Source organism: Microcaecilia unicolor, chromosome 4 (genome assembly GCF_901765095.1).
Source record: "Microcaecilia unicolor chromosome 4, aMicUni1.1, whole genome shotgun sequence".
NCBI classification, from domain to species: Eukaryota; Metazoa; Chordata; class Amphibia; order Gymnophiona; family Siphonopidae; genus Microcaecilia; species Microcaecilia unicolor.
Window position 1 is genome coordinate 321,610,517 of NC_044034.1, and position 25,075 is coordinate 321,635,591.

Below are 25,075 nucleotides of genomic sequence, written 5' to 3' on the forward strand. Positions count from 1 at the left end.
GATTACTTCGGGATTGGTGGAAAACATACTAAGATGGTTTAAAGGCTTCTTAACAGCCAGAACTTATCAAGTGATTTCAAAATCAAAAACGTCAACACCATGGAAACCCGAATGCGGAGTACCACAAGGATCACCGCTCTCACCAACCCTTTTTAACTTAATGATGACACCTTTAGCCAAATCGCTATCCAACCAAGGACTCAACCCGTACATCTAAGCAGACGATATACATCCCGTTCAAACATGATCTAACCGAAATCACAAATGAAATCAACCACAGCCTCCAAATAATGAACTCATGGGCAGATGCATTCCAACTAAAACTAAACGCAGAAAAAGCACAGTGTCTCATCTGAACCTCACAATATAATACAAACAAATACAATACCATAAACACCCCAGATTACATCCTTCCGGTCTCTGACAGTCTGAAAATTCTGGGAGTCACAATTGACCGAAATCTCACACTCGAAGATCATGCGAAAAATACAGTAAAGAAATGTTCCACTCAATGTGGAAACTTAAAAGGATCAAACCTTTCTTCCCAAGGGAAGTATTCCGCAGCCTGGTACAATCAATGGTGCTAAGCCACCTGGACTACTGCAATGCCATCTATGCCGGATGCAAAGAACAAATCACTAAGAAGCTTCAAACAGCTCAAAACACAGCAGCCAGACTCATATTTGGGAAAGCGAAATACAAAAGCACCAAACCCCTAAGAGAAAAACTACATTGGCTCCCATTAAAAGAACGAATAGAGTTCAAAGTTTGCACCCTGGTCCATAAGATCATACACAGGGAAGCCCCGGCCTACATGTCAGACCTTATAGACCTACCTACTAGAAACGCAAAAAGATCAGCTCGCACATTCCTCAATCTCCATTACCCCAACTGTAAAGGACTAAAATACAAATCCACATACGCAACCAGTTTCTCCTACATTTGCACGCAACTATGGAACGCACTACCAAAGGCAATAAAAACAACGCAAGACCTAACTAACTTCCGAAGACTACTGAAAACTGACCTGTTCAAGAAAGCATACCATAAATAACCATCCTAATTACTAAATAATAAGACTGATCATGATCTAGACAGAACCGAACCTTTATCACTAGACTGACTACAACCCAATCTATTACTCAGGAACTTATATGCAATTACCATAAAGTATTTTTCTTTACCATGTATGTACGCACCTTAATGCAATACCACTTTAATCATTGTGCCGAAAAAGACTTATCTATAATTGATGACCTAACATATGTTACAATCCAGTATATCACTCAGGAACCTATATGCATTACCATAATGTATTCTTCTTTACCATGTATGCACGCACCTTAATGCAATACCATTTGCAATTCTGTTAGCCAGAAATGGCAATCGCCACTACGGCAAATGTAAGCCACATTGAGCCTGCAAATTGGTGGGAAAATGTGGGATACAAATTCTACAAATAAATAAATAAAGTAAAAAAAAATGACAATATATGCAAATTTACATTTATCAATCAACGAATAAGGTGGGTGTTGTAAATCTTGCAGTGAGATGAGCAGGTAGATGCAGAAATAAAATAAATCAGAGATGCAAACAAAATGGGCAATGTGATAATAATGGGTGACTTCAATTATCCAAATATAGACTGGGTAAATGTAACATCGGGACACGCTAGAGAGGTACAATTCCTTGATGAAATCAAGGACAGCTTTATGGAGCAGCTGGTGCAGGAGCCCACGAGAGAAGGAAAAATTCTAGACTTGGTCCTTAGTGGAGCGCATGATCTGGTGAGGGACGTTATGGTACTGGGGCACGCTTGATAACAGTGATCATAATATGATCAGTTTTAATATCAACCTTGAAGTAACTATACACAAGAAGTCAAATACATTAGTGTTTAACTTTAAAAAAGGACACTATGATAAAATGAGAAGAACGGTGGAAAAAAAACTTAGGGAGACAACTGAGAGGGTAAAAACTGTACATCAGGCATGGACGCTGTTCAAAAATACCATCCTGGAGGCCCAGGCCAAACATATTCCACTAATTAGAAAAGAAAGACGGAACTCCAAAAGACAGCCGGCCTGGTTGAAAACTGAGGTGAAGGAAGCTATTAGGGCTAAAAGAAATGGCTTCAGAAAATGGAAGAAGGAACCGTCTGAAAATAACAAGAAGCAGCATAAGGAGTGTCAAAGCAAATGCAAGGCGCAGATAAAGAAGGCCAAGAGGGATTACGAAAAAAAGATAGCATTAGAGGCAAAAAAAACATAGTAAAAAAATTTTTCGGTATATTAAAAGCAGGAAGCCGGCAAAAGAATCGGTTGGGCTGCTGGATGACCGAGGGGTAAAAGGAGCGATCAAGGAAGACAAAGACGTAGCGGAGAGATTGAATGAATTCTTTGCTTCGGTCTTCACCGAGGAAGATTTGGGTGGGATACCGGTGTCGGAAATGATATTTCAAGCGGACGAGTCGGAGAAACTTACTGACTTCACGGTAAACCTGGAGGACGTAATGGGGCAGTTCAGCAAACTGAAGAGTAGCAAATCTCCTGGACCGGATGGTATTCATCCTAGAGTACTGATAGAACTGAAAAATGAGCTTGCGGAGCTACTGCTAGTGATATGCAATTTATCCTTAAAATCGAACATGGTACCGGAAGATTGGAGGGTGGCCAATGTAACGCCCATTTTTAAAAAAGGTTCCAGGGGAGATCCGGGAAATTATAGACCGGTGAGTCTGACATCGGTGCCGGGGAAAATGGTAGCGGCTATTATTAAAAACAAAATTACAGAACACATCCAAGGACATGGATTACTGAGACCGAGTCAGCACGGCTTTTGTGTGGGGAAATCTTGCCTGACCAATTTACTTCAATTCTTTGAAGGAGTAAACAAACGTGTAGACAAAGGGGAGCCGGTTGATATTGTGTATCTGGATTTTCAAAAGGCGTTTGACAAGGTACCTCATGAAAGGCTACAGAGGAAATTGGAGGGTCATGGGATAGGAGGAAAAGTCCTATTGTGGATTAAAAACTGGTTGAAGGATAGGAAACAGAGAGTGGGGTTAAATGGGCAGTATTCACAATGGAGAAGGGTAGTTAGTGGGGTTCCTCAGGGGTCTGTGCTAGGATCGCTGCTTTTTAATATATTTATAAATGATTTAGAGATGGGAGTAACTAGCGAGGTAATTAAATTTGCTGATGACACAAAGTTATTCAAAGTCGTTAACTTGCGACAGGATTGTGAAAAATTACAGAAGGACCTTACGAGACTGGGAGACTGGGCGGCTAGATGGCAGATGACATTTAATGTGAGCAAGTGCAAGGTGATGCATGTGGGGAAAAAAGAACCCGAATTATAGTTACGTCATGCAAGGTTCCACGTTAGGAGTTACGGACCAAGAAAGGGATCTGGGTGTCGTCGTCAATAATACACTGAAACCTTCTGCTCAGTGTGCTGCCGCGGCTCGGAAAACGAATAGAATGTTGGGTATTATTAGGAAAGGTATGGAAAACAGGAGTGAGGATGTTATAATGCCATTATATCGCTCCATGGTGCGACCGCACCTTGAGTATTGTGTTCAATTCTGGTCGCTGCATCTCAAGAAAGATATAGTGGAATTGGAAAAGGTGCAGCGAAGGGCGACTAAAAGGATAGCGGGGATGGGACGGCTTCCCTATGAAGAAAGACTAAGGAGGCTAGGGCTTTTCAGCTTGGAGAAGAGACGGCTGAGGGGAGACATGATAGAGGTATATAAAATAATGAGTGGAGTGTAACAGGTGGATGTGAAGCGTCTGTTCACGCTTTCCAAAAATACTAGGACTAGGGGGCATGTGATGAAACTACAGTGTAGTAAATTTAAAACAAATCGGAGAAACTCTTTCTTCACCCAACGCGTAATTAAACTCTGGAATTCGTTTCTGGAGAACGTGGTGGACGCGGTTAGCTTGGCAGAGTTTAAAAAGGGGTTAGATGGTTTCCTAAAGGACAAGTCCATAAACCGCTACTAAATGGACTTGGGAAAATTCCATAATTCTAGGACTAACGTGTATAGAATGTTTGTACGTTTAGGAAGCTTGCCAGGTGCCCTTGGCCTGGATTGGCCGCTGTCGTGGACAGGATGCTGGGCTCGATGGACCCTTGGTCTTTTCCCAGTGTGGCATTACTTATGTACTTAAAATCTTCTTACCAGCAGCAAATGGCACTGCTGAGATCGGCATATTATTATATGAATGCTGTGGAAAATGTATTCTTTTGTTGCTTTTCAATCATTCCATAGTAAAAATTTGCATATTAGTGCACAGTTTATATCAGAAACCTAAAAAAACAACAAAGAATTGTAAGATGAAGCTAGAAAAGCTAGACTGTGGCCCTTTACATGAGTAGGTTGGAGAGGGTGGAGTACCAAACTCACCATATTTAAGATGGTGATAAATGAGGCCACATCAGAATCAGATTGATCTTCAAGATGTAAATTAATATCACCTAGCAACAGGAACTCAGGAAGCTTTACAGAGCAAAAATTCCAATAATTGGTCATGAATATCAAGTTTCTGTAATAAAAGTAAAGCTCACCTGTGCATCACCTATCAATTCATTGATTTGTTATATACCAACTTAGCATTAAGATATAAGCAAAGTATGGGCAGAGAGTCTGAAACGGGCTGTTCAACACAAGGTTTAATAGTAACTAAATTCCTTAAATTAATAGAAGGTTTAAAAACTCTCTTAGATCTTATCAAAGAGCGATTCCATATTATAACCTCTATGTTAGAAGGAAAACTAAAAGATGGAATAAAAGAACTACAATCAATTCTTGGACCATCATAAACAAATCCAGGGGCAAATAAAGTTCCATTAGAGGGAATATATCCCAACCCCAAAATATATAAAACACAAAGCCACAACCAATGCATCTTAAAAAATAAATAGACAAATTTTACAAAAACCTAAAAATAACCCTCAGAACATCCCACAGAATTGCCCACAAAGGGGCACACTAAGGGGCATAACATGCCTGTCACTAAATGCTTAGCCACCTGCCCACAGCCACTTAGAGGGACTATCCCCAGCACAGCTCAGTCCACCTGCACCTGCTGCTTGTGCTCTACACTTGCACCCTCCACCCCACTGCCACTTATCCCCAGTGATTTCTAGGTTACTAGAGGCCACACTCCCAGTGGTCCCATGGTTCCCAGAAAGCACTCACAAACCCAACACACAAACCACCAGGAATCTTTATCAATCCAGACGCTGAGTCAGCAAACTGAAAATTATTTATTGTCTGAAAAATTGAACAGTGAAATAGAAAAAGTGCAATCAGCAAACAATAACTGGTTACTGAAATATGGATCAATTATAAAACTATCTAAACATTTGTTTACCTTCTGAAAAGTACCTGGGGAGATAGGAAATATGCTGCTCATACATTGTCAAATATAACTGATCACAGGGCCTCAGCAAAGAGATCTGTCTCTCTCTTCTCCCGAGCTAAGACGGGGGAAAAAGTCAGGAAAATACAAATGAAATTGAGCTCCTGGGCCAATCAGAGCCCAGAATAACAAGTTTTCAAAGTATACTGCTCACAGTGCTGTAGATCACTTCCTCACTGAGTGAAACTAAAGAGGGAGCATTCACTTTTCTATAACAGCTTTAACATAAAACATGTACCACCTGCTGGAAGAAATACACTTCAGGAAATAAGGCAATTTTACAGGTTTAAAATACCCACTTTTCTGTCACAATGCCCCTTAGGTGTGCTCCTTCGGCTGGTGCACCCCAGAAGGGGTTGTGTCTAAAAAGCTTTTCAGGCACTGATAACATCAATGGGTGGGGCCAAGCTGAAGATCTTGGAAACAGCTCACACTGCAGTGTTAAGATGAGAAATCGCTGAGACAGTAACAATTCAGGCTAGCAGCACACAGTCCCTCAGTTGGAAGAGTAGATGGTAAAATATTCCAGGAGAGGTTGCGTCTAAAAAGCGCTGCAGGCACTTATGATGTCAGCGGGCAGGGCCAAACCGCACTGCCATGCTGAAGATCTTGGAAACAGCTCACACTGCAGTGTAAAGATGAGAAATTGCTGAGACAGCAGGTAACAGTTCAGGCTAGTAACACACACTCCCTCAGTTGGAAGAATCATCTCATTCCCTCTAAGCCTCTTCTATCAACATTGTCAGTATTCCAGTCCTTTCTGCCTGGTTCCATTCTTATTTCTCCCAGCAGAACATGAGGCTGTCAGAGTCCAAAGTCTGAGCATTTCATTCCTTAGCAGTGAGCTTAGGCAGCTGAGAAAGCCGGAAGCTGGTATAGGGAAAGAGGAGGGGGGTTATTAAATCCACTGTTTTGTAGTCATGCAAGATGAGTGCTTGGAAGCATTTGTTGGCCGTACATACCCAAGGAAGGAAATGTTTCTTTTGTTCAGAGAACAGAGGTTTGTTTGTTTTTTAACCCTAATCAATAAAATAGGATTATATTTTAATCTACTCTCCCTTGTTTCTCTTATCCAATCCCTCCCCCTCCCGTAAGGATGAGAAAAGAGAAGTAGATTTTTTTTTAACAGATGTTAGAAACTTAGCATGGCCTAGTACTGCACAATGGAAAATATGACGGCAATTCTTTAATTGGCATCTTATGGGACCAGTTTGAGAAGATGCACATGCCTGAATCAAAAATTGAGGTGTTAAAACAGCTGTTGACATTTGTTATATGTCACAACTACTTTGAATTTGGGGACCAATTTTATAAACAGGTCCAAGGGGTGACTATGGGGGCGACTGTCGCACCCTCATTAGCTTGCCTCTATATGACCCAGTTTGAGAGAAGGTATGTGTACAGGTCTCAGTGGTACAGGTATATCGTTTCATGGAAGCGATATATTGATGACGTGGTGTTATTCTGGCGGGGTCCTATAGCTGAATTGCGGGCCTTCTTGGGGTATTTAGATACCGTGGACTCTAATATTAAGTTTACCTCCAGAATAAATCAATATGAATTGGAATTCCTGGATATTAAAATTACTAGGACATCTGATGGAGGATTTTCTACGACTATTTTCCGCAAGCCGACCGACCGCAACAACTTACTTCATTATCAAAGTTTTCATCATCATGGTTTAAAGCGAGGTGTGCCGGTTGGTCAGTTGTTGCGGTTACAACGGTTGTGTTCCTCTACTATGGAATTCAAGAAGCAAGCCAATATCATGATTGAGAGGTTTATAGCCCACGGGTACCCCTCGGGGGACCTCAAGAAAGCGTATAAAAGGGCCCTTTATACTCATCGATCGTGGTTGTTTTTGCCAAAACCAAGATCTCCTCGAAAAGCCTTGGCATGTGTCATTCCATTTTCACAGAAAGCGTCGACCATCTGTGAGATTATACATAGACATTGGCATGTGCTCTCAGTTCACTCTGAGTTCAGGGAACGCCCTAAGGTGGCGTATAGACGACAAGCAAATGTGGGCGAACTGTTGAAGAGACCTAGTTGGAATGTTGAGGAGGGCAGACATTCCCCTTGTGGGAAGTGCATGTACTGCCAATATTCTTTGGACACTGGGACTATCCCTATACCCCATAGTGATAAGGTATTTAGCCTGCAACAAAAGACTTGTTGCACTAGTGCACAGGTAGTATATTGTATCATATGCCCTTGTGGTTTGTACTACATAGGGCATACTAAACGCCAGCTAAAAAATAGGCTAGCGGAGCATGTGAGTAATCTACGGCTCAAAAAGATGATTAATCCTCTCGTTGCTCATTGGGACGCCCTTAATCATATTATAGAACAGCTTAGGTGCGTTATCTTGACACAGATTCCTCTCAGTAATAATAGGGGGGGGGGGGGGGGGAACATCAGTTTTTGTCTATTATCCATTGAGCAACGATACATATACACATGGGGAACAGTGGCACCTGCAGGACTTAATCAGGAAGTTGAATGGGTTTGAGGCAGTGTCTCTTTAAGAAAAATAAGTTGGGTGACGTAAGCAATATGATCATTTAAAGATGGCGCTCTAGCCCCTCCAGATAGCTTCAGCATAGCGGGTGTTGGCCCACACATTGGGATGTCCCACTCTGGCGTGCAGCAAGTATAATTTGAGAAAGTAAGTGTGGTTTTTGAATTTATATTGCGATTGAGTAGGATATAAGAATTGAGTTAAAGAGGGGTGGTAATGGGTTTGTGTTGTTTTAGATTTGTGGGGGTTCCTCCTGATGAAGTGAACGAAATGCAGTCCAGCATTAGGGGAACCAGCATTCGCATGAGGAACAGTTGATGAGAAAAACAGGAGTGGCTACCCTTCACCGTGTACCTGTGGAGGATTTAAAGACATTATACTAAACGTTGTAAAGGTGGATTGCGTCAGAGACTATTACAAAATGAACTGATGGTGGAATTGGCCCTGATTGAAGTTCAGAGTGTATAAAATACCCGAGTGGAAAACCAGGATGAGAAATTCAACTGAAAATTAATAGTGATCCGAAACCTGGGGGAGAATTAATAATTAACAATGTTGTATGTATATTTAAGCAAATGGGGTTGGAGAGGTTTTAGTCAGGTACTATGTGTGAATGGTGAATGATTGTAGTATTGATTTTAGGTAGTGCTAATGGATAAAGGCACATTTTTTCAATAAAGATATTTTGTATATATTAAAATAAACTGGAGTTTATGTGTAATCTTATGTTAGATGCCACAAAGAGATACACTTAGCACCAGTTCTGTAATGGCTTACGGGTGTGCCTAAGTCCTTATAGAATGCTAGTAAAAAAAAGGCCTGTTTCTCAAACAAATGAAATGGGCGCTAGCAAGGTGAAGGCGAGCGCCAATATAGTCGGTGCTATACCCCCTCCGCCACTCTTCACTACCGGCAGTAGGCACTAAAAAAACCGTCAATCCACAGAACGTAACCCCCCACCCCCCTCCGTCTGTTATCGCACATACCCACAGCAGCAACATCCACATGAATGTTCTTCTCGTTCCAGCAATGTTCCTCTGCTGCGTGCTGCACAGAAAATGACCCTTTCTGCTGCTGATGCTCCTCCCTTCTTCCCATACAGTTCCATCTGATAGGTCCCTCATGCGTCTGATGTCGTGTACCGTTGCCTGGCAACGGTTCAGCGATCCCTTCACTGACAGTGTTCCGCCCTCAACGTCATCACGTTTTGACGTGAGGGCGGGGCAGAGACAGATGGGCAGAGAGAGATGGCTACACACTTACGAACTTACGAACCCTTCAGTGAAGCCACGGAGTCAGCTTCAGAACTTTGAAGGTGCTTTTTATTATAGTAGATTAGCACAAAGCCGCATTGGTGCATCAAACTTTAGGCACGCCAGTCTACAACAGGTCAATGCCTGACTTAAAGGGTAATGCCTGAGTGCACTATGCAATGCACATGACCGATGGTTTCTACCTAACATATAGACTACTGATGACGTTGAGGCATATTTTCAAAGCACTTTGGGAGGCTAAGTTCCATAGGTTTCTATGGAACTTTGGGAGGCTAAGTGCTTTGAAAATGAGCTTGATACTGATAAAGACCATATGGCCTGTCAAGTCTACTCATCCATACCATCTACTTTGTCCCTTGCTCTTCATTAGAGATTCCACATGCTTGTCTCATGCTTTCTTGAATTCAGATAGTTTTCGTCGCCACCCTTTCCGTAAAAAAAGTATTTTGTTAGATTACTGCTGAGAATACCCTTTTAACTTCATCCTGTGCCCTCTCATTACAGAGTTTCCTTTCAGTTGAAAGAGACCCTTCTCCCATGCATTTATGCTGTGGAGATATTTAAATGCCTGTGTCATATGTCTTCTCCCACCTTTCTTCCAGAGTATACATATCAAGGTCTATAAGTCTGCCCCTATACGCTTTATGACGGACAATGTTGACCGATTTAATAGCCGTCCTCCAGACTGACTCCATCCTATTTTGTATCTTTTTAAAGGTGCAGCCAGAATTGTACACAGTATACCAAAAGGGGCCTTACCCAGATACTTATACAAAGGTACTTATCACTTCCTTTTCCTGCTGTCCATTCCTTTCCCTCTGTACCCAAGCATCCTTCTGGCTTTGGCCCTTGCCTTTTTTTTTTACCTGTTTGGCCACCTTAAGATCATCAGATGTGTTCAATCCCTAGACCCGCTCTTCATTTGTACACAGAAGTATTTCATCCCCTATATTGTACAACTCCCTTGAGTTTTTGTAGCACAAAAATATATCCCTCCATTTTTTTTAGCTTTGAATCATAACTGCCAGTTTCTGGATCATTCTTTACGTTTTGCTAGATCTCTCCTCGTGTCATCTGCATGCTCTGGGTTGTCTACCCTGTTGCAGAGTTTGGTATCGTCCGCAAAGAGGCAAACCTCATGAGATAGCCCTTCTGCAATATCACTCGCATGTCTGTAACATGCCCATGCTTCATTCACGTGTACAAACCACCATTCCCAGGCAGTTGCACGATATGCAATTTAGGTGCACTGTTTTTAGAATAGCACCTAGAACTTATGCATGTAAGCTGCCATTTATTGGTGCCAGTCACACGTAGGCAGTGGTGTGCTGGAGCCAGCTCGCACCGGCTCGCAAGAGCTGTTTGTTAAATTTTTAAGAATGTTAGGAGCCAGTTGTTAAAGTAGCTACTTTAACAACCGGCTCTCAAAATTTGGGCTCTGATACCCTCCTGGCATCAGCATCCTCCTCCCCTATGTCTAACTTAGGCAAGGCATCTTTTGTCCCCACTCCCCCCCCCCCCCCCCCACACCTTTCTGCGCTCCGTTTTTGCCCCTCTGCACCTCCTTGCCTCATGTACTGCTGGCCGTGGCGTGATTAACTTTTTTAAACATTGCTGGTATACGTTGGCAGGAATAGGCTGTTTCAGCCAATCCCGCGGCCTTTCTTCAGCCTTTGGGGGTGGGACAGGCTGAAGTAAGGCCCCTGGGATTGGCTGAAGCAGACTGTTCCCTGCCGACGTGTAACAGCACTGCTTTTAAAAAAATTAATTGCGCAGTGGCAGAGTGTGTGCTTGCTTGCGCTCCTTTTCTGTCTAAGAGTGCCTGTGAGTCTCTCTCCAGTCATCACCAGCAGTGCCAGTGGTGGTCTCTGTGCCCCTTGGCCCCCCTGATCACAGCTTCTCCACGTGGCCTGGCCTGTGTCTCTGGTGGCGGGTCCCCTCCTGATCTGCTCTCAGAGTCAGAGAGAGCAGATCATCAGGAGAGAGGGACCCACGGCGCCACCAGAGAGAATGGAGCTTCAGGAGCCGCAGAAAGCGCGAGTCTGGGATGGAGGGTGGAGGGAGCCAGATCAGATTGGAGAGTCGGATATGAATTGCTGCAACCATGTTATTGTGCTTAATTGTTGGAAACATTTTTATTTAATCTCATTTATATCTTCAAACATGCCAGCCAGCTTATGCAGCATATGGATGTACTAGAGTATAGGTAGAGTAGTACTTTGTTATAAATCATAATCAGTGTGTCATTTGGAGGGACTAGTTATAGGGACACCCTAGCATGTGTTATATATGTGCAGAGATTTATTTTTCCCGGTAAAGGACCACTAAAACAGACATCATGTTATGAGAATCAGGTGTTCAACATTCAGAGTTTCTATCAATTTATTTACTTATTTATGGTATTTTATCCCACATTAAACATGAATTAGATTGCAACCTGGGAGCATTTAAAATCTTTTTTTTTTCTGGAGAGAGTAATGCATTGCCCCCTCTCAGGCTTTCTCCCTGGGTACAGCCGGACCTGCAATTGGGGGGGGGGGGCAGAGGTGGACTGCCCCCCCCCCCCCCAAAAAAAAAAGAATTGCAGGGCTGGCTGTACCTGGGGAGAGAGCCTGTTGTTAAAAATTTACCAGCACACCACTGCACGTAGGTGCTCCTATTCTATAAACTAGATGCACTGTTGGTGTTTAATTTTAGGTGCCAGCTTATAGAATTGCCTTTCATGTTTTAGAAGCTAAGGGCTGGATTCTATAAATGGCTCTTAAATTACAGTTTGGTACTTGCTTAAAGAATATCAGTCACTATCCACTGCTTGCAAGTATTTAACTCTCTAAACCATTAATAAAATGGGGAGGAAAAAGGCTTCAGATGCTCGGTAACCACTCTCACTTCTTCTAGCGGATACCTTGCTGCTCAGAGTTTACTTTTGAAAGTTTGTTTTTCCAATGTAAACTACTGGCGAGTGTCGTCATGAGTCTAAAAAACCTCACCATATGTGCGTCATAAAATTTTTATATGTTTTTTTGTATTATGCCATAGTCTTATTTAATATTTTAATTTAAAGATGCAAGAGGCACTTATCTGATATACAGCTTAGACTAGTGGGTAGTGGGCGAGGTTTTTTTTATTCATGACTACGCTCGCCAGTAGTTTACATTGGAACAACAAACTTTCAAAAGTAAACTCTGAGCAACAAGGTATCCGCTATAAGAGAAGTGAGAGTGGTTACTGAGCATCTGAAGTCTTTTTCCTCCCCATTTTATTAATGATCTAGAGAGTTAAATACTTGCAAGCAGTGGATAGTGAATGATACACTTAAATTACAGTGCCAGAAAGCACAATTCTATAAAAGGTGCGTGCACTTTATAGTATCTTACTTGCCAATTCCCACACCCAAGTTATGCTATCTGAAGCAGTATTATGTAACAACGTGTGTAACTTTTTAGAAGACCCCTGACATGCCCCTCCCTTGGCCACGCCCCCTTTGACTTATACACTATTAGTTAGGTGCCATGCCTTATAGCTAGATGCACATGCAAGTTTTAATGAGTGCCAATTACTAACGTTAAATGGCTCATTAGGCAATTAATTTGCACACATCTCAGGAGCGCATCCAAATTTTGGCACCATATATATAGTATCTGGAGGAAAATGTTGATCCCAGCCTAATTTGGTGAAGGAGGAGGAGCTGCTGGAGTAAAGATAAGAGGATTCCTGCAAATGGCATCTTATCCCCCTCCCCTTTATCCATTGCTAGAAATTTGTATAACCCTAGTTGCTGTTAGGAGGCCCTGCGAAGTGGTTGTCAGCAATCGTTGTCTAGGGTTGGTCCCGGGGTCCAGTTCATAGAGGCAGTGGGTTCTGACAGTGGTGCCTTTTGTCTTTACCTGTGATGAAAGGCTAAAAAAGGAGGCGGCTTCATCTTCAGGGTTTTCATATTGTTTTACGACCGCCCTTGACTGCATGTTTCAGAGTGTTGCTCATGTATTTTAGGTAAACTATTGAGAAAACCAAGGCACAGTGTTCTAACCTTTTTTTTCCCTTTTAATGGCATCACATGACCCCTGCTTGATTAACTGAAGGCTCTGTTGCTCTGAGAGTCCAAGGGTTAATGAACCTGGATGTGCCCATTACCCTTTGAAATCATTTCCCACAAGTTTCTCATGGTGCTCCTTTCTCTACGGGAGAGAGGCAAACAAAAATGTGCTCAGGGTTACCAGAGGCCGCCAGCCTGCGCTGCTGTCTGCCTCTGATTGGGGAAGTGGTGATGAGAGGAAGGAGCCCCCTGTCCTGTGGCCGCTTGCTGTGGTCATGCACTTAATGCAAAACAGGTTCTTTCTTTCTGAGAAAGGGGTTAGGAGGTTTTGATTTACCCTTTGAAACAAGATCTCCCCCAACAAGCCCCCACCCCTGTTTAATCCCAACTGGACAGAAAAACAGAAACCAGATATTCACTGTAAATTTTAACAATATAAACAGTATCTAGAAATTAGCCTTGCCTTCTTAAGTAGATATCATTGCTTGTATGGCAGCTCACTGTATGTAAAACCCTCTGTGAATGACAATCCCTTGCTCTTCTTTTCAAAACGTTAACCTAAGAAAAAATTAGCCATCCGGTTTGCTTATCAGCAGCCCTCCTCTATGGAAAGAGGAGAAGCTAACCTAAATAAATCTAAAATTCCATCCGTTATTTAATTGGAAGATACATCTCTTAGGTACGCTTACAACTGATGACTGACTCTTCTGAGCACTTGAATTATGGGCAGTTCTATAAATTGGTGCCTAAAGATAGGCAAATGGAGAAAAGTGAGGTGCACAAAAATAGTTCCAAGTCTGTAACAGTCTTTAATAAATAAATACTAAAATCATCAACCAAAATCCATGATACAATCATAAGGAGATTCTCGACATGGGCTTATTTCAGCAGCTATGCCTGCATCAGGAATCGCAAAATATTCTTTTTCCAGTGTGACTGACCTTTTACCTCACTTTTCTCCATTTGTTTGTTGTGTTGTTTGTGGGGTTTCTTGTCCTTCTGTTTGGACTTTGGCCTAAAGATAGGCACCAACTGGGTGCATAAGTTGTACAATAATAGTGATGGCACTACACATTGGCCATATGGTGTCCTGTGTTATGAAATCTGTCAATGAGAGAGCTTTATAATCTTAAAATGTTTAAAAGCTGCCACTAGCTCCTGGTCCTCTTTTTAGTGGCTCAGTGTCGCAGCCAAGCTGAAGTTGAACACTTGCAGTACTTCCCAGGCTACTTCATAGGTAACGTCCTTGTTTCTGCCCTGTTTTTACAAATCACATGATTTGATGGTTTGCCATGGCTTGCAGCTGGAATCATTTTACCGGAGCTTGTTTTGGGGCTGGTTAGAAGCACCTCTTGGGGAACAAAGGAGAGCCATCTTAATAATGAAAACTGAATGCTGAAATATCTAAATGCACTGGTTTAAATCTGCTGCAACGCCTTCTCTCCTTAGTCCTTTCCTATTTAGCATATATCTTCCAACAGGCTATAACCCTGAAAAGTCTGTCTGTGAGAAGGGATACAAGAGCCAATAATTCATAGGTTGTAGCCACCGATATGTTGTTTCCTCCTTATAACAAAAAGGCTGGTAGCTGCTTTTAAAAGTTATTTGTGATAGTAGAATGTAGCTCATGAGGTACATATTGTGAAAGATTTGCTTTGTGGGTCAAGATACCAGTTTATAATAACCACTGTGTTTTTGTTGTTATGACAATCTGAACACCCCAGGAGACATCTTGCTATGCTTTGGCCAACCAATACATATTGCAGGGTTCAGTTCTGTCTCTTCCCCATTCCCCACCCCACCTTACCATGGATTGAGAAGCTAGTTCCTGACTAAGGACTTTAAAGACATTCTAGCCCCTGAACCATGAAACATGCATATCTCAATTATTATTCATAAAAACAATAAAAAGGAATTCCTTCCATAGATGTCACATGACACAGCCGTACCCCTCTGTACATTTGTGTTAGAATAAGTCATATTGTAAGAAATTACAACAGAGTATTGTAACATCAGGAAGGTCTTATGGCTGCTGAATTCTGTCATTTATATAAAATGTAAAGGCTTGGCAATAAAGTAAGCATGGTTCCAGTAAACATCATAAGCTGCGAGTATATTAAAAAAAAATCAATAAATGTATTGTGTACCTGATTTAATGTTGAGAGAAAAAAGCTTGAGACTCATTTTTCCACATATCCGTTATTGATTGCATTGACCATGTGATGGGTAGAGTTGGGTATATTCAGACTTTTCAGCATATGTGCTAGGCCTTGGTAGGGAAAACCTTTAGAGAGGAATGTTATGCTTCGGGCGTAGGTTAAGTATTTCCAGATTTTCTCTCTTTGGAATTTCTCATTTTGCTGGTTGCAGGGTTCCGCAGTTCAGTGCTTTCGTAATGCAAAACGTTTGAGACTGTAGAATCTTTTTTGCATTCCAGTTAGTTTGGGACGTGAAAGCTCATTGTTACATTAGTTCATTTGGGAACAGTCCAACTTCTGCATCTGTTCTGACCTCTAGGTATTACACAGAGCAGCACTTGATGTAACCAGTGGTGGAGAGTGTGTACAGCGGAAGAGGCCTGTCCAGCTGTGTCTTTGTTTAACATCCAGTATCCTCAGTTTAGCAGTGAAAGGTAGTCAGATTAGCCTTCCTGTCCTGAAAAAGGTGGTTCGGGCCAACGTTAGCAACCCAGCTGACAGGAATGTTTAGACAACTTCTCTTGTATGAATGAAAAACATTGTTCAAAATACAAAAGGCATTTGTTTAACTTGCTTTAGGCTATTCTAGCACCTTCAAAACTTGTCCTTTGGGAATAGTAGTCTCATAGCAGAGTTGTATTGCATAAATTAAGTGGCTTGGAGATACAATGGTGTGTTTGAGGTTGTGCGCACAAACAGAACCCAAGTAGCAGACTTAGCTACGAAGTTAATGGTCCTGTTTTTAGCCACATCTCCACTTTCATTTGAACATTGAAGTCTAATGACTGACACCTTGGGTTTATACGTAATGTAATAGTTGCCTGTTTTTCTAGCTGGTAAATTTTGAATAAACAGAACCGGTTAAAAGCTTTATATTCCTGCATAGGTAGCAGCAATATACAAGAGAACATTTCATCATAGACTCCGAGGAGCCACAAAAGCCTCAAAATAATTTAATTGGTTACAAAGGTAGACTGGACCCGGGCAGAAGACTCTAGATGTTAGAGCTCAAATCTTAGGCAGCTGCTTGGTCTGTCATGATAAGGTGCCCTTTGACTATCTGCAAGGTGGTCTACTGAGATTAACAGCTTTATTGTAGACTGCCATGATGACTGAGGCTCACTAGCTTCTGGTTTAGATCTCTTCTGGGGAGAGAGGACAACAGTGGCTATCTGAATGCTGTCAAAAAATCTGAGAGATAAGCACATAAAATAGATTAATACTCAAATTGAAGCCGGAGGGATTTAGGCATAAAGAATGTTGCTTAATGGTCAGCAAAGCCTTGACCCAAAGAGGAATGACATTTAATGTTTAGCTGCCACTTTTTTGGTTATTGAACCTAAAGTACAAGATACTAGAATTTTATTATTTTCTCTCCAAAATAAAACCCAGATTGGCGTAACCTTAAAAGTCCAGGCAACACCTAGAAATTCATTTTTTTCTTTATTTTGTTCTCGGCTCACCATTCTCCTTCAGATGAATTCACTTGAGTTTCAAACACATCAGTCAGCTCTGTGTTTTGAAACTAGGGTGGAATTCATTCTGTAGCCCTTTGGATGGAGGCTTAGGCTCAGTGTTCTTGCACTCAGTGCTGCTGTACAAGATCATTCATGTGCTTGTGATATATCCCTGATCTCAAGAGTTCACAGTCTAGATTTGAACACATGAAGTAAAAGCAACTTGTCAAAGGCTATCCAGTGATTGCTGGTCAGCAAGAAAGCTTCCATCTTATTTTTCCGCCTTGAGTGAATTCCTTCAAAAAGGTGGTGAATAAATCCTAATAAATAAATAAATACCAGCTACCCAATAGAATTGTTTTAACAATTTATTTTTTTTTTGATTGGCTAATACAGTATTCTGATGATCAAAAAAAATCAATACATTTTGGTACATTTCAAGAGGTGTGTTCACTTTTCTAGAGTTTATTCTTGGTTTTCAAACATCCAGCACTGTGGTAGGGATTAAGACTTTATGAAAGTGAGGTGCACTAGCAATGTCTGTGGGCTCTCTGTGTATTTCATATACATTAGCGAAGAACCCATGAATGTACATAGCTATATGGGTAGTCACTTTATTGCAGATCTTGCAGTGTCTGGTTAGGCCTGCACAGGGGCATAACCAGAAATTTTTGCACTCTAGGTTCTGCATGACCTCCTCCCTCTCTTTTGTATGGGGACCTCCATGTCCCCTTCATGCTGCAGCGCCATCTCCTCTCACTTTGTAATGGGGGAAGTTTTTTAAAAGTTGATCCCTGCAGTGGTAGTGGTCAGTAAGCTCAGGGCCTGAGCTAAAGTTGTTCATAAGGCCCACCCTTTTTTTTTTTTGGTGCAGGTTGTGTTCTTTGATGCTTCAGCCACAGCTGAAGAAGGGACTCAAGGAGAGAGTGCTCAAAAATTCATACAGCCTTGCATCTTTGGTATGTTGTTATTCTGGTACAATAAAGAGTGTCACAGCTGCAAACAGGCGTGTCTCCCAGCAGGGTGAAACTTTTAGAAGGGTGAATGTTGTGGTGCGTTGCAGTATAGCTTAGCACTATGTCTTGGTTGCCCTTTGTTTCCGAGTGTGTTTTGAAATGGAGGTGGTAGACAGAATGTAGAAGTTTTGCTCAGCTTATGTATGTTTATAATGCTGTTGGGAGCGAGTTTTCATTGAAGGCAGAAGGGAATGCTTTCATCTATAAAATTAATTTTGTTTAGCCCACTGTTCCCCCTGCTCCCAGTACTTTGCTGCGAACTTGTAGGACAAGACACAAGTTGATAGCAAATATATTTAGTTGTTATATCAAAGATCACCAATGAGTAGGGGAAAGAGCCTTTAAACTGCATATCTATGAAATTCTAAAGCAAATATTGAATTTTCTAGCTAGTGCTATTTTTAGTTTGCAGTCTAGGTACAGTTTAAGTGATGTTGCATGCTTGTAATAGTTTCTTTCTAAAAATGTGTGCCTAGATGCAGTTGCAATTTACTGCTGTTCTAATTGTCTCTCCCCCTTCCCCGTGGGGAAAAAATCCATAACCAGTTTGGAAACCAGAATATGTGATTACAATGTAGAGTTGCATCTTGCGCTGCTTTCACTTCAGCAAGGTTTCATGTTGACAAAAAAAAAAAAAAAGATTCCATGGGTTGGGCCCAATGAACAGGCTTGCATCTGGCCCTTCATGGGCTCTTTGTGCATTCCAGAACCCCTCCCTAGACCTTCGTTCTTGTTTTGAAGGATGCATGTAGCACATACACCGATAACCCATTAGACCAGTGATCATCACTGTTTTTGAAGTGGGGGCCTCATTGGCAAAGAAACCTGAGCTAGGACCAATGCTGATTCAAGTGCCCAGAGCCCTGGGTAGTAAGTGTGGGGGGGGGGGGGGAGGGAATCCCTTTTCAATGATATAACCAGTTCAGCTGCTGAGAAGTAATATTTTTTTAAGTAAAATGATGTTTAATTCTCCAGGGTATCTTCCTCAGCCCATTTTGTCCCAACCCAGATTTCCTCCAATGTTCTTTTTCCAATATATTCTCCCCCTACCCTATCCTAGTCTGACTCTACTCCCACTAGCCTCACCTCTGTCAACTGCCATCATCTTGTCCCCAGACCCTCCCAAGCAACATGTCCTCCTGGTTTGTTATTGCCCTCTGACCTTTCCCAGAGTCTTCCCCCAGGCACGACCCCTGGGACAGCTGTTCTGTTTCTTCCAGTATCATGTGGACAAGCTTGATCCACATGGTGTCCAAAGTTCATACAGTCTTGAAAGAATAGTGTGGGAGTTGTATATTGTATAATTCGAATTTGCTGAGAGCTGCACAATCCAGAAGGAAAACAGAGCTTCTGTTCTGAAGACCATGAGAGCAATAAGCCTCTGAACAAGGTGGGGGAATATGTAGTACTGAGAGAAGAGAGTTAGGGCACCACACTTAAGACCAGTGGGAGTCACCACTGGCCACTTGGCCTTGTAATCAAGAACACTGCTTTATAGATGTTATCCAGTTCATGAGGAATTGATGTCATTAGCTGAAGCTCAGCTATTCCCTCTGCTTCCTTTAGAGTTGTCAACTTGACAGTTTGGTATAAAGAGCGGCCTAATCTGTTCTGGTTTTTACCCTGTTGCATGTATGGTCTTGTAGTCCTGCATGCAGTAGGATAACGGTTAAAACTAGATTAGTATGTGTCTTGTGACGTGGAGCCAGTTGGCAGCTTTGGTTTGGAGTGACTTCTAACTTCAGTCTTCAAGGGCTGCAAATATCCCTAATGAATGTTCGTGAAAGAGATTTATGTGTACTCTCCCTCAATTATATGCAAACTTATCTCATGTATAATTAATTATTAAAGACATCCTAACAACCCAACTGATGTGTGGCACTCAAGGATCAGAGTTGGACATTCTCCCCCTGAGATTCAAAGCTATTTAACTGGCCAGACATGGCCGCTGACCAGTTAAATAGCATATTGGCACCTAACTGAATAATAATTAGGTCTGCCACCTCTGTTGCGCAGCGGAAACCATGAGCTTTCTACTATCCTGTAAAGGATTGCATGTTCCCTCCAAATACTTAATTACCCCAACCTTGTATCTGCTCATGACAGTTCTATACATTCAGAGCAGCAGCAGGCTCCTCAATTAGAAAGAAACCCAGTATTCAGTAGATATAATAGTATAGACTGTGCACTGACACGCTCCATAATCAGAAGGACTCACTGGGATATAAGAAGATAGTTTATTACAATCTCACCAATAGCAGTACAGGCAAATCAGGCATTCATATGGTAGAACAGCACCTCACGACACATCCTCTCTCCCCAGCCTTCTGGAGTCTTCTGATGCTAATACCCTTCTGACTCCCCTTTTTATACCATTTTGACCCTATTCATTTCAATGGACCCCAGCTTTCTCACCAGAGCTCTTGGCCCTTATCAGTTGATCAAAATGACTTCACACGTTCTCAAGCCCTAAGTATAAACAAGATATGTTCAGAGCGCATCTGTGAGATGACGTCACAGGTCATTTTGCTCTCTTCAGCTTCCCCCCTCCCCTCACTTGCAGCTGACCCTCTACTGTCTTGCTTATGACTTCTCGCAGGTGCCAGTCCTGCTTATTTGTTTATAGAGTAGATTTCCCCCCACCCTTGCCAGCTGTCAATTACCTAATTTCAGCACTTGCTACAGTGAAATATATTTTGTATCCGAGATGATTTTTGATTTTAAGAGGCCTAGCTCTTTAGCCTGAGCCATTGGCCTGTATTTCACCGAGAACCAGGGCTAGCATATTTCTCCCGCTAAATATCCACAGTTAGCAGCTAGCTATATTGCATGACATAGCTGGTTAGGCACTGATAATTCAGAGCTTAACTGGCTATGTTCAGCAGTTAAAACAGGCCCGCATAAATAACAGGTCTATCTTCAATCTCTAAAGTTAGCGCTTAATATCATCTTAACTGGGTAACTTTTTTTTAACAGCTAAGAAAACCCAAAAACTCACATATTCAGTGCTAGTCGCTGGAAATGGCCCACATTGAGTACTGAGTTTAACTCCAGTGACGGACAGCAAAAGCATTGCCCGCCGCCAACTGAATATCAGGCCCTCTAGGTTCAGAGCCTGATTAGTTCAGTCCAGCATTTTATAACAAGGCATGCTGATAATGTGTAGACCTGCTTGTGAAATGGTTTGAAGTAGGGACACAGGTTCCAGAAGTTATGGAGATAGGAGAAGAGGAAAGGAGTGCCCATCAGCCTAAAGTGGTTCCCCTGGCTCATCCAACCAAGAACACTCTGTAAGCAGTCTGTACTGGTAATGAATGCATCAGGTTTCAGGATACCCACAATAAATATGCATGAAATAGATTCAGTAAACGCAGTGGATGCAAATTTATTTCATGCTTATTTGCTGTGGGTATCTTGAAAATGCAGCTGACTGAGTGTGCCCCAAGGACAGGGTTGAGAACCACTGAACTTGGAGACATTTCTAAAAGAGCATTCTTTATTGTCCTGGGAGTCATGGACTTGAACTGAGATCATCAGATTTTTGTGAGACCTTTTTTTGACCATAAGAGTCCTTGCTGCACACCCGGTGTAGAGTGGTTTTAATTGTTTTTGAAACCAGGCAACAGATGATCAACTGAGCTGCATGATATCTAGCTCTGGCTTCCTAACTCCAGTGCTAAAGCAGAATGGTGACAGTTTAGAGCAACACTGGGATGGGTGTTAGGAATTTAGGACTGAGCTGTGAAATATCATGATGATCCAGAATTAGGTAACCACACTAAAACCAGCATAGAATGATCATGTCTCTAAGTAGCTCTGAAACCCTAATCCTGCTGCTTAATGCTTTTCTAACATTGCCTCCTTCCCTCCTTGCCTGCCTTGGAAGGGGCAGCATGGCTACGACTATGCTTGTTAACAGGTAGGTACTGCTGGTAAGTAGGTTTGATTGTTCAACTGTCTCCCTCTACTTCACTGTGGGCATGCGCCTTGCAAACTGATACAGCAGTCAAAGCCTGGTATTTGTGGGGCATCTGTGGCTATGCTTTTCCCATTTTGATGGTCAGCTAGATGAGTACCCACTGTAAGAAAAACTAAATCTTGCCTGGGAGGGTGAGGAGTACCATCAATGGCCCTGGAATGCAGCACAAAGATTTAGGTTACAGGGTGACAAAAGTAATTGCAACCTGGAGCCTCTGGACTCTCAAGAGTGGTCTTGGCAAGTATTGCAGAAACCAGGTATGTGTGCAACATTTCAGGACTAGTATGTTGCATCCTTGACTTGGAATCTTAACCCAAGCTTTCGAAATCCACTGGGCTATAGACGGGGAAACTCATGAATACCAGATTGCTTTTGTCTGTCTTGAATGAAGAGACTATAAATGATGCACCAAATAACCTCTAAGGTCATTAACATTTTTAACACTCCTTGCACAAATCCCCTGCCCCCCCAAAATTTAAATCTGGTTTGCTTTTTTTTTTGTGTGTGTGTATGTGTGTCTTTAATTTTTCCAGTTGTGCCAAAATTTGAGTCGTACTCGGCGCACCCTGGTGAGCTCCTTCAGTTGCGCTGCAGATTGCGGGAGGATGTGCAGAGCATCAGCTGGGTGAAGGATGGGGTGCAGCTGTCTGAGAACAATCGAACTCGCATCACTGGGGAAGAGCTTGAGGTCAGGGAAGCCATGCAGGAGGACTCGGGGATCTATGTCTGCATGGCCAACGGCCCCTCGGGGAGCGAGACCACCTACTTCACTGTTAATGTTTCAGGTTTGTAGCCCCATGCAGATTCTTAAAGAGGGGTAGTGCCAGATTGTGAAACCACTACATTTGGGGCATAATAGATATATGGCCTGTGTAGTATTGACATACTGTATCATTAGTGTGCTGTTCCTTTAAGGGCACTGACCCTCCTTGAGAGTGGGAGGTGTCACATGACTACAAACTAGATCTCTGAATTTAGATGCTCTGCCCTAGTCTGTTTTCAAAGAGGCTGATTTGGGTGCCTGAGCCCCAAAGTTAGTCACTTAGACCCTTTTGAAAATCAATCCTAAACCTTATAAGAATGCACAATGGAACGGCAGGACAGCCAGGATAAATTTTCTCTCTAGTAAATTATAAACAATTGAGGTCCTAAAGCTCAATAGAAAATTAGAATGAAATTGTGTACCTGAACATCAACATCCAATTGATGCATCTAACCAGGGCCCACTAGTGTATTTATCCAAATATTTTCTTTGCTGATTTGGGGAAAATGTTGTTGTGAATGTTTAGGGGAGTCAGTCTGAAATATTCATGTTTTAGTGTATGCAGCATCCCATGACCAAACTGTGTCTAGAGTAATGGTTCCTATTAGCCCTGTCCTGGAGGCACACCTAATGGGTCTGCTTTTCAGCATATCCTTCATGAATAACCATGAGAGAGATTTATATGCAGCCAGATTGCCAATGTGCGCAAATCCAACGCCTGCATTTTTACTGTGGCTCTTCTGAAAACCAGCTTGGTTAGGTGCACCTCTGGACCTGGGCTGGGAAGTTCTGATCTTTGAAGACAGACGGAGGGTGTGGGGTTGAAGACTTTAAGCCTGCCCCTTACCGAAAACAATGCACATTTGTGTTGGCGCTTTTTTGAGGCTTGGCTGTGCCCATGCATGATGCTCTTTTACTAACAATGCAACCTCTTCGCCCTCATTCTGAGCAGGAAAAGACTACATTCAGACAGGATTAGGTGTAATTTTTTGTGGTATTTGCAGCTTTCTGGTTGAGCAAAAATGACCTGTGTTCACACAAGCCTCCTAGTGTCTGTCTCCTTCAGATACAACAAAGACCCCTTGTCTTCTTATTGTAAATAGTGACAGTGCGTGCTTACTGTGCCCATCCTGTGTTGTGTTTGTGGGGGATGGAGGTCTTCATTCAGATACAGTGGGCATGCAGTATCATAGCATGCAGGTGTGTATTTGTTGTCACAAGGGGTGAAACATCAGGCAGGAAGTCTTTGTCCAGGATGGTATTCGAAGACATATTTCCCAGTGTCATGGGGAGGAGAATTCAAGAAAACCTGGGAGAAGCACAGAAGATCCTCCAGTGGTGAGGAAAAGGGTAAAAATTGGAGATAAAATAGTCTGGCATTCATTGGCAACCTTGTGATTTCTGTATTTCTAAGTTTCTGTGTTGATGATACATTTTATGGGAAGCACTATCATTGTTTTGTGTATCAATATCAGTTGTCTGTGTCTGTCATACACATGCATACACTGTGTTGCAATTCACTATTGGTTGGAGACTTGCCCTGGAAACCAGGCTAAAAGCTTTATTTCTTGGAAATAGCTTAGATCTTGCTTAATCTTTAAGGAAACATGGAGAGAGTGAGATCTAGGCAGCATGGCAGTAGCAGGTAGAAACCAGCCTGCTATCAGGAGCAGAATTTTATGTACATTTGTTTTTCCAAAGCTCCAGTGCTATATGAGAAGGCTCCTCCTAATCCTAATGATTTACAAAAATATTGGACTGCGGGCGGTCCTTCCTCCCTAAACCTCACCAGTGATTACACCTTCAAAGTAAGGTGAAGCCAAAAGAAAATCATCTGGCTCTTATCAGAACAGATGTGCATTTCCTGGTTGTGGTCTGGGACAGTGCCCTATCTCCCAATGCTGTCATGTGAGCAGCCCCAGCTGGATTTGCAAAGACACCACCTGTGCTGGTGTGTTAAAGAAGTGGACATAGAGTGATCCAGCTCAGCAGAGAATGTTATTTAATGTATTCAGTATGAGCGGCTGTTGCATTTTGTAACTGAAAGAAGAATCGGATGCAGTTGGAAGAAGAATGTGGAGGGTTTTAGCAGCTGTTTCTGACCAGCATTCCAAAGGCTGAGGACGGGGGCAGTAAAAAAAAAAAAAAAAAAAAAAGGATTGTCGGGACAAAAATTCCTGTTTCTAACACTCTCTAACAAACATATGCCAGGTTATGCTGCAGCCAAAAGAATCCCAAAACTCACACTCCCGTTACTTATCTTTGGAAAAATAAGCCTTTACCAGCTTATGAAACATTTAGGGCAGTTGTTCCCAAACCTGGTCCTGGAGGCACTCCAGCTAGTCAGATTTTCAGTATATCCACAATGAATATTCATGATATAGATTTGCATGCAGTGG

General features: G+C 42.2%; 1 protein-coding gene across 8 annotated transcripts in view; it reads left to right on the top strand.

The window, feature by feature from the left end:
• FGFR1 (fibroblast growth factor receptor 1) overlaps positions 1-25,075 on the top strand; it is a 189,482-nt gene that overhangs the window by 67,956 nt on the left and 96,451 nt on the right. For 7 of the 8 annotated variants that reach the window (XM_030201914.1, XM_030201918.1, XM_030201916.1 and 4 more), the window contains exon 3: positions 22,447-22,698. The exons of the other annotated variant lie outside the window; for it this stretch is intronic. In XM_030201914.1, the coding sequence (XP_030057774.1) occupies positions 22,447-22,698 (252 nt within the window). The remainder of the gene's footprint in view (positions 1-22,446; positions 22,699-25,075) is intronic. 8 annotated transcript variants of the gene reach the window in all.